The following is a 15,015-nucleotide window of genomic DNA, read 5'->3' as shown; positions in this document are numbered from 1 at the left end:
ACCACCCTTATTGTCCTGAACACAAACATCGGCAGAGGTTGATAACCTTACAACACAATTAACACCCTGACACCCCACCCTCGTCAAACATAGCCTAGTCATAGAACAGAACTGATGTCAACAATAACCTACAACACCCTTACTAAAAATATCATGGACTGTTCCAAGAGGGTGTCACGTGACCTGTATATGCGTTAGTTCGTTTGTTTATTTCCTCCACTGACATTCCTCAAGGGCAATGATAGCAGACCCGGAGCAAAGTACAGTATACATACAATACATACTTGAGAGTTATATACAACCTTCACCTTCATGTTGACTTATTTAAAGAGAGTTGTTATCAACTCTGAATATAAACAGCAGTGATAACCACCACAATTTATACTTATTAGATGGCAGATGATGGGATGTGAAGTAATATATTTTAAATATCGTTATGAAACTGACACTGAAACTTGTTTGGAAATTGAGTGGACAGGATTGAGGGTGGTCAACCCTAAGTTAGGTCAATATCAATGATGCATTATTGTATAAAAGCTCTGAAAAAAAAATTAAAAGGGGTGGCCATCATTTTTCTCTGAAAATGTAATTCCCTACAATTTCAGCAACCTGATCTGAAATAAGTTTGCAACTTAAATCATCCTTTAATATAAGCCTTCAACTTCCATATTTCTAATTAAAAAACTTCTATATGTGTCTTACATAAAACTCACCCATTGATTGCGTTGAGGTTTTTTGGTGGGAAAATATAAATAGACATTATAAAGTTGGGCCACGTAACACGAGTATAAGTCAACTATAAATACCTCACGTGATCCACGTTAAATAAACCTCTACAGACAGGTTATTTTTATTTCTTGGCCCATTGCCAAATAACATTGTATAAAGCTTTCAATTGTGTCCCGAACTAAACACACTGATCTAATTCTATCCAATTCACATAACTTTACTCAAGCCCACACAATATCAGACGCTAGCATTTTTTATTTTCTACTCTAGTAATTATAAAACGTTGATTTATTAACAAGTTTAAATATAGGTTTATATTATTGTATTAGAGAATATGAGATGAAAACAGGCCATGTGTAACATAACAACATTTATTATCTAGTACATCTATATTCCGCTACACATATGAAATGATCTATATATTTTTCAAGGGTCAATAAGAACTAGTTTGTAAAATATATCTTTGTAATTGGTAAATGATGTGATTTCATACAAGAGGATAGGATAGCTTGTTAGACAAAACAACATACGCCCCTGGCAGCAGATTACAAATAATGTTTTGTGTGATCAATAAAACAAAGGTAAAACTTTGAGGGTGAATAAAAAATACTTTGTCAAACATAGTAAATTAATGTTATTTATTTTATAATGATTGTTTTTAACCCTGTATCAAGGTATGATTGACCTCCGAAGATTCAAGAAAAAACATGGCCTTTAAGAAAAAAGAGGTGCATTTTGTGAAATTAGCCGAAGGTATAGCCATAAACAACAATTTAGACATTTCCTACATTCTTGATTAAGTAAATAAATTTAACGAGTCAGTTTTTACATCATCATTGTTAAACTGTCCTAAAATAACCCACATTGCACTCAATATAGTTGTATGAACAACAAAAAAAAAATCACATTTAACTAGTTGAACTTTGAATATCAGTAGTGGTTTCCTGGTTTTTACTTAATATGTCAATAGATAACGAAGATCACTATGACCTCGTTATTTCCTGTTGATGACATCATAATCATTTGAAAAATAAATAAACTATATTATATATACATCATTAGATAATTGTTCATGTATTTTATTTATTTCCTTAACAATAAACAGACAGACCCCAAAGCTATATCATTTTTCACAGTAAAAATAATACATATTTTATTAGCTTTATTTACAGTAACAAACACTAACGGATTGTTGAATGGTTTAAGAACTGATGTGGAATGGTGAATAATAGCCTATAGAACAACAAGGATAAGCAAACGGTGAAGAGTACCAAAAAATCTCACTATGGACTGCTATAATACCCCTAGTAGTAAAAATGTAAAGTCTATACAGAATCTTGCAGTAAGAACTGAGGCCAATTCTTAAGTTACAAGTATACAGGAATGCCATTCATAAAAGAGATTTTCTAAAAAAAATCTTATGTGATAAGGGACACCAATAGCATCAATTTGCACCATTCCAATTTTCAATCAGACTTCTGTGGTTCTTGTAAGTTCACTTGAACTATGCATTTTATGACATTACTATCGCCAACAGCTTTAGAACCACAGAAGTCTTTACAATCCCTTTAGATTATTATCTGTTAAGAAATTAAAACGTGCTTTTCTTTGATTCAAGGCATAATATGACAATGCACAAGCATAATTATCTTGGAAAGATTTTCAAGACTTACATGAACAACAGACAACAGACGAAAAATTGCATTGATGCACATAGAAATACAAACTTTAATGATAAATATGTGAAGACTACTAATTTGAATCCCTTTAAGATGTTGTTAAGCTGGTCAGTTAGTTTCAGACATTTTCTTTAAAAAATTTTGCCATCATTTCTTTAAATTTATTACTTCACTATTCTCTTTAACCTTCACTTCATTTAAACCCTTCCATTAATCACGTTTCTAGATAGACGTGCTCATTATAAAACCTTTTGTTAAACATTAAATCTAACAGCACTAATGCCCCAAATAAGAAAAACCTAATTAAATTTTGCAAGAAAAAGTAATAAAGCTTAGCATAAAGAAATTATTTGCCTCAGTTTAATCTCACCCACATTCTACTGAGAAACATGTGATATAAAGCGTGGCCTATAGTCTGTTTCTGTTAAACTACACTGAATAAATATACCGCTGTCTTTCCTATAGTTTGTTTCTTTAACAGTACAAATAAATTGCTATGGTTTGTGTCAATACGCGTCAATATGGCTGCCATCATTGTATTACTGTGAATAGATTTATCTTGAAAACATCTCCCAAACCTATTCAATTCAAACCCAAAATCAAACAATAAAGTAAATAAATTATTGAGAGAGTTGCCAAGAAGCAAAAAAAAATCACACAGCAACCATAAAAATATTCCTTTACGTACTATTTATTTCTTAAACCTTTTAGTTAAAACATTCACTCAAAAATCTATATAACTCATTGTAGCGTTTACCTACAATAAAACTGTTTTCTAAGACTGACAAATAAAAGTTTACCTGATTTCAATTATTTGTATTGCATTTTAGCTGCATTGTAGTTAAATTTGAATACTTCAAAGTGTTATGTAAAGATGCTCTTACAATGGAAGGTATAAAATTAATAACTAGTTTATATCAAGATGTTTAAAGGCTTTCAAACGAAACGAAGTATCCTGGCAGAGTTTTGTAATAGGTAAATGGATAATAACATCAAGTAGAAAAATCAGAATGGTGGAAATTAATGCTATCGTTGCCCAATATATAACAACGGTTGAAAACCCTCTTTTGAATGCATTCAATTACCTGTAAACTAAAGTGAAACATGTTAAATAACTATTCATCTGTCAAACAGAAAATGTTATCATTCAATTCAAATTAAGTCTTTCATTTACAAAATAACTGAATGAAATATTTAAAGAAAAACAATTTATTAGAATGGAAATCTGGCACCTGTATTGTCTACAATGAAGAATGAAATCATAACTAACTGCCCCTTTAAATGAAATATTTCAACAATTCTTCATGTTATTTGGTAATGAATGTTTTCAAGCTATATTTCTTGCTTGGTGTCAGATAGTTTTGTTAAATTTCGTAATTTGTTGAGTTTTATTAGAGAAACTGTCTGGCAATTTGCCCACACACAAACATGATTAGTTTCACCAAAATAAACAGACTTGAAGCCTCTCATATCAGTATCAATTTAATCAAATCAATTTCTTCAAATTTTGGCACCAGGATTTTCAAATTCTAAATGATTTAAGAGTATTATTGATTCTATGAATGTAAATAAATCATTGAAATCCTATTCTTGTTATATAAAATAAATTGATAACATTAGAATAAACCTAATTGGTTTGTGGTTTGAAATTCAGCATCAACATTGCCCTTACAATCTCTGTCAGTGATTTGGTGATAGTTTATTTTTCTAGATTCCAAGACCTTCTATGCGTCAAGTTATCAAACAAGCGCTGAATTCTCGAAACAATCTTAGACCCAGGGTGTCTTAGTCCTAGGATCTTAACATCTAGTACTGTTTCTAGGACATCCTAGCACTAAGCTATAGTTTTGAGAATACAGGGCCAGGACTATATCTTAAACAAAGGTTTTTCAACTCTCTTTCCAGAGACTTATTTTTAGATGTAAAACTTTGTTGTTATTTCATACTAAAGAATGAGATATCACTGTTTCATTACGGAACCTATCTTGGTAAACTGTTATAAACTTTGAACATTTCATTTTAACTAATAGAAATTATTTTAATACAAATACGAGCATGATGTTTATTGAAATTGTGAACGCTTTTACTGGTTAGCTTAGCTGAAAAATTCCATTTCTAAGACTAAGATACGATTGGTCAAAGGGATGGCAAACATTTTCCTTTAATTGATATGGTGGCCTTTCTGATGACTTATGTCGTGAATGATAAACTCTGATAACCTAATTCACTTATACTATGTTGTAATATATTATAATAAGGTCAATGTACAATTATCATATCATTAATTCATCAGCCTAAACATAGATTACCTCACATTTAATGATAATTTAAAAGTCTTTCATTATCTACCTATGTTGTTTTAAGGTTAATGTTTTCATTGCTGTCCCAGATAATTGCCCATGGAATGCTACAAGAAACTACCTATACGTGTAATGTCGTACATCAATCTAAATCATGTAATATATTGTAATCTAATGTATAATCACATTATCATAATTTGTATTATAATTATGTACATGTATAACTTTGAACCCATTATACTGAATATTTCTATATACATTTTGTATGAATTAAAGGGATTGAAAAGAGGTTTTCTACAAAAATTATTTGTATCAGGGATACTGATCGCATCAATTTACACTATTCAATCAGACATCTGTGATTCCTGCAATTCCACTATAGCTAAATGTTTGATGATGTCACTAATCGCAAAGGGCCTAATGTGACAAGGCATATTTTGTGATTAATGACGTCATAAAATACTTAATTTTTGTTGGATGGCAGCGACCACAGACGTCTGATTGAAAATTGGAATAGTGCAAATTGATATCAGTGTCCCTGATACACATAAGAAGGAACCGCTTAATACAATCTCTTTAATGTTTTGATCTACTTACTGCTAACAGCATGTGTCGCATCTTCACCATTTGTGTTGACATTTTCTGTTTTGATTGGATTAGCTTTAGCTGCTGCCTGCTTTTTAGATTCCACAACTTCAGGCATCACAGCATCAATCAACGATAATGATTCCATAGGGCGTACAGTTCCATCCTGAAAATATCAGAAAATAATTCAGATTAACATTATATAAAAAAAATACAGTAAAGCAGAGAATCTGGAAAACTTGATATCAGCATGTATTTTATTTATAATGTTAATTTGTCTGTTAATCTGTTAATCAGGTTTCAGTACTGCTGTGATTGGCAACCCGTTATCAAATTCCATAGTTATTAGAATATCATAACTCTGATACAGGTTAAAGTCTGTTTAGCATTTATAATTATGAAAAACAAACAGATAACAGAATGGCTAAGTGGCTAAAGTACAGATGTCGAAATTAAGTACTGATTTATATTATATGCTTTGAAGCTTTTCAAACTATTAGTCCTTAGGAAACTTAATAAAATCATAACCAGAACCAGACATATGTTTGAAACAAAAGTCTCATTAATGTGTATGTCGTAGAATAGCTCTGAATCAATTTTCAGCCTGTTGGCTACTCTTCAATGTGTTTGTACCTGATTTCCCCCATCAGTAATGCAGGTCGAGACAAAAAACTGAGGCCCCATGAAAGTTGGAAAGTGAAGAAGAGTAGGCTGTCCAGACAAAATTTCCATTCACTCATTCTCATTAGAAGGTGCAGAAATTTAGGACATAATGTTTTTATTTATTTCATTTCAATGTGTTTGCATAATCTCAAGACAGAAATCAAACAGTCAAGATGGATATTTGGGTTTGCTGTTTTAAAAGTGAATGGACTTGTAATATGTTCTTCATTTAGGACCTATTCAATCACCTGTGACTTATATTAAAATAGTGTCAATGTCAAAGATATTAAGTTTCACTGTTGTTTGAATTTATGGTCTACTTTTTTGCACACAGAGTCCAGGGTCATCAAATATCAAAAAGTTACTTTGAACAATCTTACAACAAAAATACTCAGCTTTAATTTCATCCACATGGAATTTTTATTCAAATATTTGCAATCTACTTCCTCAGTCATATATCAAATTTTGAGAAAGATGTTTTCTTTCAACATATTTAAATAATGTGCTTTAACAAAAAATTCTCTCTACATTTAACACAAAAGACGTACTAAGATAGACCTCAATCAATCATGATTTCCTATTTTATCTAAAATCATTATTTCTTTCTACCAGCCGACTGACGGAGCTAGTAATCAATAGGCTGTTTAATATGAAATAATACAAGCCTCACATGACCTGACCGATTTCAATAGTCTCCGACTACCAGTCAATCTATTATAATAAACCCAGATAAAATACTCGGCTATTATTGGAGGTTAAATATATTTCACTCAACCAACTCCATTATTAATTCAGCAGGCTGGCAACATAACCTATAGTCTGTTTTATATTTCATCACACCAATATATTACTAACATATTGTCCTCGAAATACATCTATAGTCTGTTTCATTTTAACACTACCTGCCAACATTTTGTTATGAAAGTCAATACAATTTACAGGATGTAAACCTTCCCTATTTTTTATTGATCATGTCAAAAAACGTGTATGCACATTAAATATGTATATAAATAATGTGTAAATAAAGTATCATCAGCCAATTTATTGGCTGGAATTTCAGCTATATTGGATATCATATAATAAGCCAATATAGTCAATAGAATCTATATTCTACAGTAACACCTACATTAAATATGCTGACAACTTCAATAATAATTTCATAACTGATCATCATTCCCTTAAAGGGACAGTATGCAAAATTTTAGGTATCAAAAACCGTCATAAATTATACCTGAAAATTTACATCTATAATGTATCATTTTGATCAAATTAAATTTGTTTTTAAGGGTTAATTTCTTACCTCTGCGATACTGATTTCTGCCTCTGTATATTGTAATCCTTTTTGAATAATATTTAACAAAGCTGCAGGAGGCACTAAAGCCCCATTTATATTAGTTTGACTAATGTGACTTTCTATTCCAAATGTATACGCTGAATGCACAAAACCTAAAAAACAAAAATATAGGTTTGATCAATGTTTTTTAGAGATAAAAGACATGTTCAAGCATCTAGGGTCCTTACACCATGGAGATCACCATGACCACTTTTATAATATTCAACCATACCCATACTCAACTGGTAATCACAATGGTGCGAGGGCAAAAATACTATCTGTTCTATTTTTTTGCATCTACCTGAGTCTGGCATATTTGTGTATAACAAAAGTGAGACATGCAGTGATTTCTCCTTGTCTTCTACTAGATATCCTAAACAGGACCTGTAGAGTATTTGAACTATCTTTACTTTTGCTTGATTAATACTTGAAATATTGACCTTCTGGGCACCTTTTCTGCAATAACAGTAACCACAGACATGAATGGTACATAAAAAATCCATAACACCACATTCACAGTTTACAAAAACTATCTTCCAATCTCTTTAAAAGAAAGCATCCTACCTGATTCTTGTAAATAGCGATATACTAGAAAGTTCACCTCATCGCTGCTAAAACTCATGGTGGTAAAAACTTAAACATCAAGTCTATCAAATAATGACACTGTCAACAAAATTACTTCTTTCACTGAAATTAAAGACAATAGTCATGATTACAGACATTTTCAATTCAATAGCTGTTTAATGAATTGTTTACCACAATTCTAGAAAAACTTTCTTAAATAATAGGAACAAAAGACATCAGAAGTAAAAAAACAGAAAGCTGCTAATGTAATTCACCCGGAATTCACCTGTGACCAATAATAGTATACCACAGCTTACATTGAGGCATTTATTTTTTACTGCATAGTGCCCATAATGGCAATAAGATGACAATTGAATACCATTGGTATAATTATAACAGTCCAACAACACATAGTTTTCTTGGATAATGAAATGACTTGCAGTCAAAATTCAATGGATGTTCTCTTTTTGAAGGGGCTTCAAAATTATAAGACAAGTTTTTACTGTTTAAAGAATGGATATATACATATGCTGTATCAAATCAAAAGTATAACAAATTCAATAATATATGGCAGCTGTCATAAACTATATCCAGAATATAGATCAAGAGGTCAAAGGTCAAAATGTCATAATTAACAGAATAATTAGAGCTAATCTTATATAACATTACTAGACTAACCTAATGTTAAATAACAGGTGTAAGACATGACATTAACTAGTTTCTAACTGTTAAAAACTGCTATTGTAATACAGAGGAAACAGAGCCAGCAAGGAATACAGCTCTACAAGGAATGCTGCTTGACAGCATCTTTGTTCCTGAATCCTATTGATCTAATGAAGACAGTCTAAGGCATGACATTATGCAACATTTTATTTTCTGAGGACATACCTCTTCTCTTTCCAATACATAAGAACATTTGAAGAATGTTCAGAGCCTCAAATAGGCCTGCTTTTTCAAATTTCTTGTCACATTTTTATTAGCCTATTCAGTAATTTGCTTTTAACAAACATTATAAAATTTATGCAGGAGAACCAATTCCACTACTCAGAGGTTAAAATTGCTTTTATTTATTAAATGGACAGATTCACCATTTTCAGGTCTTGTATATAGTCTCCCGAAGTACTAGAAATGTACTACCCTCAAACTAGGAATTTTTCTTTCTATTTCTATATATTATAGGACAGTCAAGAAAAGAAGATTCGCCTTTTTAACTTTCAAACACAGAGCTGTGAACACTATTACCGGTACTAATTAGCTTAATTAATAAATTCCTGTTTCTGAGACTAGATTTGTCAAAAAAGTGGCAAACCTATCCCTTAAAGCAACTATCTTTGACCAATGCAGCATGAAAATTAATTTGAGTCTTCAACTCCTTTAGAATGACTATAAATTCACAAGGTTTACTGAGCTTTGACTGTCTACCAAAATATTCTGGGAATTAACATAGTTTTAACTTCCCATGTTCACCCCACCCTTATTATTGAAGTACACCATGACACGCAAATATAATTCTTAAGATGACTCATAAGTCAAAATGCAAGCAAGCTAATCTGCTGATCTAAAATGATGTATCAGTGAATGGTGCTAGCACGATATATTGGTAAATCAATGTGTACCTTGCAATACAATATGTCACGATATGTGTATGTGTATTGTGTGGTCGTGTATTTGACGATACCAGGCCTTCTAGGACACATGTATAAGTTTACACAGTATATAATATAAATAACTAACGCAAAAAATATTAAAGGGACAGGTTGGCCGATTTGGGGGATTGCTTTGGGTCTTGAATAAATATAAATTTTATGGTCTTCAGAAGTATGGTACTAGAAATGTACGAAGATTGCATAATTTATTCAAAAATACCTTAAACTAGGAATTTCAATTTCTATTATATGTTTTTCTATATATTCCAGAGTCTCAACAAAAGACGAGTCATCATTTTAACTTTCAAATACCAGACACACATTGATACAAAGGCTCAAACGGTGAGCTGTGAACACTATTACGAATAGCTTAGCTAAAAATTTGCATTTCTGAGACTAAGGTACGATTGTTCGAGCCGATGGCTAACTCTTTAAATTTGTGATAATGAGAGATGTATAACTGTAAAAATCGTGTAAAGATCTAGCCTGCGTTTCAATTATAACTGTTATAAATACTACAGCAGACTTCCTTCATAACTTCTTTTCACAAAATTGATCACAAGAAAAAAGGTGAAAATAAACATTAGTCTAAGAATCATAAAGAGTGACAAATAACACCTACTCGCGTTTCACACTTAGTTTGATTTTCTGCGCTACAAATGACCAGGTTTGGAAATATATATGTTTCGTTTTTTTTCTACAGTACTTATCACTTAGTTAATTTAACTTACATTTCATATTGCTACGTAATGTTAGTGACATATTTTACAACATATTTAAATTAGTGACATATGACATAAATTAATAATTTTATGTATTACACAGGATTAGGAAGAGGGATTAAGCTTATCCATCATTAAGAAGCAAGGAGTTAGTAAACAGTAGCATTCGTGATAGGATTACAACATTCAGAAATTGTATTAATCAATTAACAAGATTAAAATCTTAAGAACAACAATGGATATGGTTACGGATATAGACTTCTATTTATTATTGAGCACAACGTTTCATTACACATGTAACGTTATCAAGTGATTAAAATCAGTTCTTGAAAGAAGAATGAGTTTGAAGACTATCATCTTTCCTAATGCTTTTGATACTGATATCTAATTTGCTAATTAACAACGGCACTGACTGGAGTTTGAAAGGAATAATGAGTTTTTAGAATTGAGATCTTCTATGATTAAATAAAAGTATTGTAAAGGTTTTTGTTGTGGTTTAATATTCATCACTTGACATCGATTCATGGAAGTTGCCATTTTCCATAATGACACGAAGTCGTATCATGAACAGTAACAAAATGGTGGAATTTCAAGCTATGCAACTAATAAAATGAGCAGGTGTAAAAGATTTTTTTAGATGTTTAAAATAATTTTGAAATTTCGTGTCCTTATCTTTAATATCACATAAATTAAAACCTTGAACAGACTTGACTTAAAAATCAATATGGGAGGCATTGACCCCTGACCAGTTAACTTCAGAAACAACATTTAAATTGTATGGCCATCAAAATCCCAGTACAAAGAGTGCTAAGTACAGCAAACTCTTTTATAAATAACAAGGAAATGCAAACAAAGAACGTGTTCAACACGTGTGACCAAATAAATGAAACAGACATTAGCTTAAAGATCCTATGTCAAGATGGCCAAATAATTAAAGCAGCCTATAGATAATTTACACTACATTTTCAAAATAGACTATAACATAAAGACGAGTACCACTTTATGGAAACCGAACATATTCTTCTCCAAAACCTTTCCTACTGTCTTCAAGCAGTCAGTGAATGTGGCTTGAAACATGATTTTAGTTTAAGTTCACATGTATGAATTACATCACTGACATTAGTTAGTATTAATTATTATCAACAACACAGACAACAAATAAAATTGAAATATCCAAAACCTACGAATGAACCATTTTTCAGAGAACAAGAAATAATTGCCACTCACAGCTTGAAACTTTTGTCTAATTTCAGAATACATACGCTTATAATCCCCCTCTATAGTCAAATCTATTTAGTATTTGTAACTAAAAGACTTGTGTTTTGAAAATACAAATCTATTTGAACATTTATCAAATCGACAATCAAAAGTAGCCTACTACTGGGCAAGACTAAGCCTGACTAGGAACAACTTGAATCAATTTTGTAGTAAGTAATGTAACTGTAATGAAGGTCTTTAGAGTGATGATACATCACAATTATTAATTCATAATAGGTTAATGGGCTATAATAAGACTATAAATCTCACTTGACTGTAAAATAAAAAGTGAAATTACAAAAAGCCCAACGAAATGATGAATGAAATGACATCAGATCTACCCTACAAACTGGTCTCTCTGCTGGGTGTTGAACCTGGAAGAAACTGAATCTTATAGGTAGGTGAAGGCAACATGTTAGATTTAAGACAAGAATAGGTTCTGGGGTCTGAATATAAACACAAGCAAGGGGCATGAAATTGAAAAGCAAGCACATGAAAAATTTAAACAAAAAGGTGAGAATAAGATGACATAGCACTTGCTAATCATTCGACATTCCCCTTTCATCTGGTGTTCTATTCTACCCCCACACAGTATAATCCTTTTACTTACAGAATTATTTACTCCACAAGTCATCACATTAAATGTAAATTTTCATAAACAAAATTAAAATCCAACTGGAACTCGTTGAAGAATCAAGTTTGTTGGTACTAAACTTGGTTTGGAAAAACAACTTCAATTTTATTTTGTTAAAATTATTTCACTTCACGTCAGTTATCCACGATAAATACTTCCAATATATTCCAATTAATATATCCTCTGTCACCCAACAATATTGCAGGAATGAACTCAAAGCTTAGATCCAAAATACACCGACAATAAGTCCATTAAAGAACAGTTCCTCTATGACAAACGTGATATCTAACCAAAGTCAGTTTTCCCACAATGGCGGAAGAGTCAGCTTCATCACAACATGTGGCGCGTTAATAAATAAATCTAGGATAAAAGTCTGAGTTATTCGAGTGTCTATTGGTACATATCGTGATAGAGAATTAGACTTTATAATTTAAACTTTCATAAAATGCACCGATAATAAAATAACGTGTTTATTATAATGGACCTAGATTGTTGTGAACCGGCGGAGTAATATATCATCTAGATGCATGTTCGACCGCATTACCTTGCATGACGTCACTTGGAATGAGGTCAAAGAAGATTCCAATTAGGAGAAGAAATCAAGTTGATCCAGAAAACATATATTCAATAAAATTTCGATATGTAACATTACGACTTACCTTCACTTACACTCTTGAATATATAATATAATATGAAATCTATCTATACAAAAAGTATAAGATAACCAGACATATTGAAATCATTATCTCTCACCTGTTCACACTTGTATAAAATGGTAGGATCCCGGATCAATATATTTATTGAAAAGGGGCGTTATTAACCACTAGTAATTAAACATTGCCAATTAATTAAATCAGATCCAAATATTGATTATTAGAGAATCTGATTTGAAGTATAATCAATAAGTTGCCTTCTTTTGAGGAAATTATGGAAAGGGGCATGTAGAATTAAAACTGGGTCAGATATATAGAGACCTATCACCCCTGCTATTTATCAATGGTGGTAACTTGACATAGAAAACATTGACAATAAATAATTATTGTACATTTTGCTTTTCACAAGGCGGCGGCAAGATTAAAGTGAACTCAATTTGTTTGGCGGCAAACCAGTTATTTGATAGTTATAACCTACTTTCACTGGTTCACTTTATTTTAAAGCGGGCTTTATAAACGATCTTTATTTTTGTTATCCTGCAAGATGCAGGTCTTAATTATTCGACTGAAATAAAAAGTTCCCTTTTGTTTTAAAATTGAAATTTTCGAGAGATTTTGAAAATAAATTTTAAGCTACCGGTTAAAAAGGGTCCCTAAACAAGTTTTATATTCCGATCATTTTTAGCCCCCAATAAATGTTTTATTTCTTTTTTAATGGTTTTCAGTGGCCTTTAAATCTTTGAAATAGGAAGAATATAATACAGTCCAAGTTTAAAGAAATAGAAACGTCTAGCACTTGAAAGAGGTTTTCTAACAAAAAAAATATCGGGGAAACTGATAGCATCAATTTGCACAATTCTAATTTTTCATGACGTCACTAATCGCGAAGGGCCTTATATGTGATAAAGCATATTTTGCAATTAGTGACGTCATCAATCACTTAATTCTAGTGGAATTGTTGGAACCACACGTCTTATAGTTCTATGGTCTTAACTTAAATTGGAATGGTGCAAATTGATGCTACCGATGTCCCCGATACACATGTTTTTTTTTTAGAAAACCTCTTTACAATCGCTTTAATATTAGCGAGACCACCACCTTTAATAAAATTTTTTAAGACTTTCAATTTTTCATGAATGAAAATCCAACTATCGGTCCGCCCGAGGGTTCCGTAGACTGTGACGTCATCACATGGGAGAGAACTGATTCAGCAATGATAGAACAGCACTGAATGTATAAACGTCCACCTACGTTAATCCTCGCTGCTGGACATTGACCATTGCCTCAAAACCTGGTTCAAGCAAGTTCTATAATCCATTCAAAAGGAGAAAACTGTTGGAAGTCGTGATCGACAATAACCCACAGTGATGACAATAAATTGATTGAAAACAAATTCTATTTTAGTCTGTTTCTCGAGCCAGACACTTGAGATAAAGATAAAACTATTGCGAAAACATTTTCCTCTAGTTAAAGAGACAAATAACCAAAACACTTTCCCCTGTTTAAAGAGACAAATAGCCTAAAAAACTTTTGTTAAAGAGACAAAAAACCAAAAACATTTTCCTTTAGTTAAAGAGACAAGTAGCCCAAAACACTTTCCTCTAGTTAAAGAGACAAATAGCCTAAAACAGTTTTGTTAAAGAGACAAAAAGTCTCAACACTTTCCTCTAGTTAAAGAGACAAAAAGTCTCAACACTTTCCTCTAGTTACAGAGACAAATAGCCTTAACACTTTCCTCTAGTTAAAGAGACAAATAGCCAAAACACTTTCCTCTAGTTAGAGAGACAAATAGCCTAAAACACTTTCCTCTAGTTAAAGAGACAAAAAGTCTCAACACTTTCCTCTAGTTAAAGAGACAAAAAGTCTCAACACTTTCCTCTAGTTACAGAGACAAATAGCCTTAACACTTTCCTCTAGTAAAAGAGACAAATAGCCAAAACACTTTCCTCTAGTTAGAGAGACAAATAGCCTAAAACACTTTCCTCTAGTTAGAGAGACAAATAGCCTAAAACACTTTCCTCTAGTTAAAGAGACAAATAACCCAAAACACTTTCCTCTAGTTAAAGAGACAAATTACCCAAAACACTTTCCCCCAGTTAAAGATACAAATAGCATAAAACACCTTCCTCTAGTTAAAGAGACAAACAGCAAAAACATTTTCCTCAAGTTAAAGAGACGAATAACCTAAAACACTTTCCCCTAGTTAAGGAGAAAAATAGCCTAAACATTTTCTCTAGTAAAGAGACGAAT

General features: G+C 31.7%; 1 protein-coding gene across 1 annotated transcript in view; it reads right to left on the bottom strand.

Annotated features, from left to right (window-relative positions):
- LOTGIDRAFT_225956 (hypothetical protein) overlaps positions 1-12,618 on the bottom strand; it is a 33,378-nt gene extending 20,760 nt beyond the window's left edge. Inside the window, exons 1-4 of the mRNA XM_009050785.1 lie at positions 12,089-12,618; positions 7,854-7,976; positions 7,257-7,402; positions 5,306-5,459 (exon numbers count right to left, since the gene is read on the bottom strand). Coding sequence (XP_009049033.1) covers positions 5,306-5,459; positions 7,257-7,402; positions 7,854-7,911 — 358 coding nt within the window. The 5' untranslated portion in view covers positions 7,912-7,976; positions 12,089-12,618. The remainder of the gene's footprint in view (positions 1-5,305; positions 5,460-7,256; positions 7,403-7,853; positions 7,977-12,088) is intronic.
- Between the last annotated feature and the right edge of the window lie 2,397 nt (positions 12,619-15,015).

The sequence above is a fragment of the Lottia gigantea genome (assembly GCF_000327385.1).
Source record: "Lottia gigantea unplaced genomic scaffold LOTGIsca_155, whole genome shotgun sequence".
In the NCBI taxonomy this organism is placed as follows: domain Eukaryota; kingdom Metazoa; phylum Mollusca; class Gastropoda; family Lottiidae; genus Lottia; species Lottia gigantea.
The sequence above is the reverse complement of the archived record's forward strand: the minus strand, read 5'-3'. Positions and strand labels throughout refer to the sequence as shown.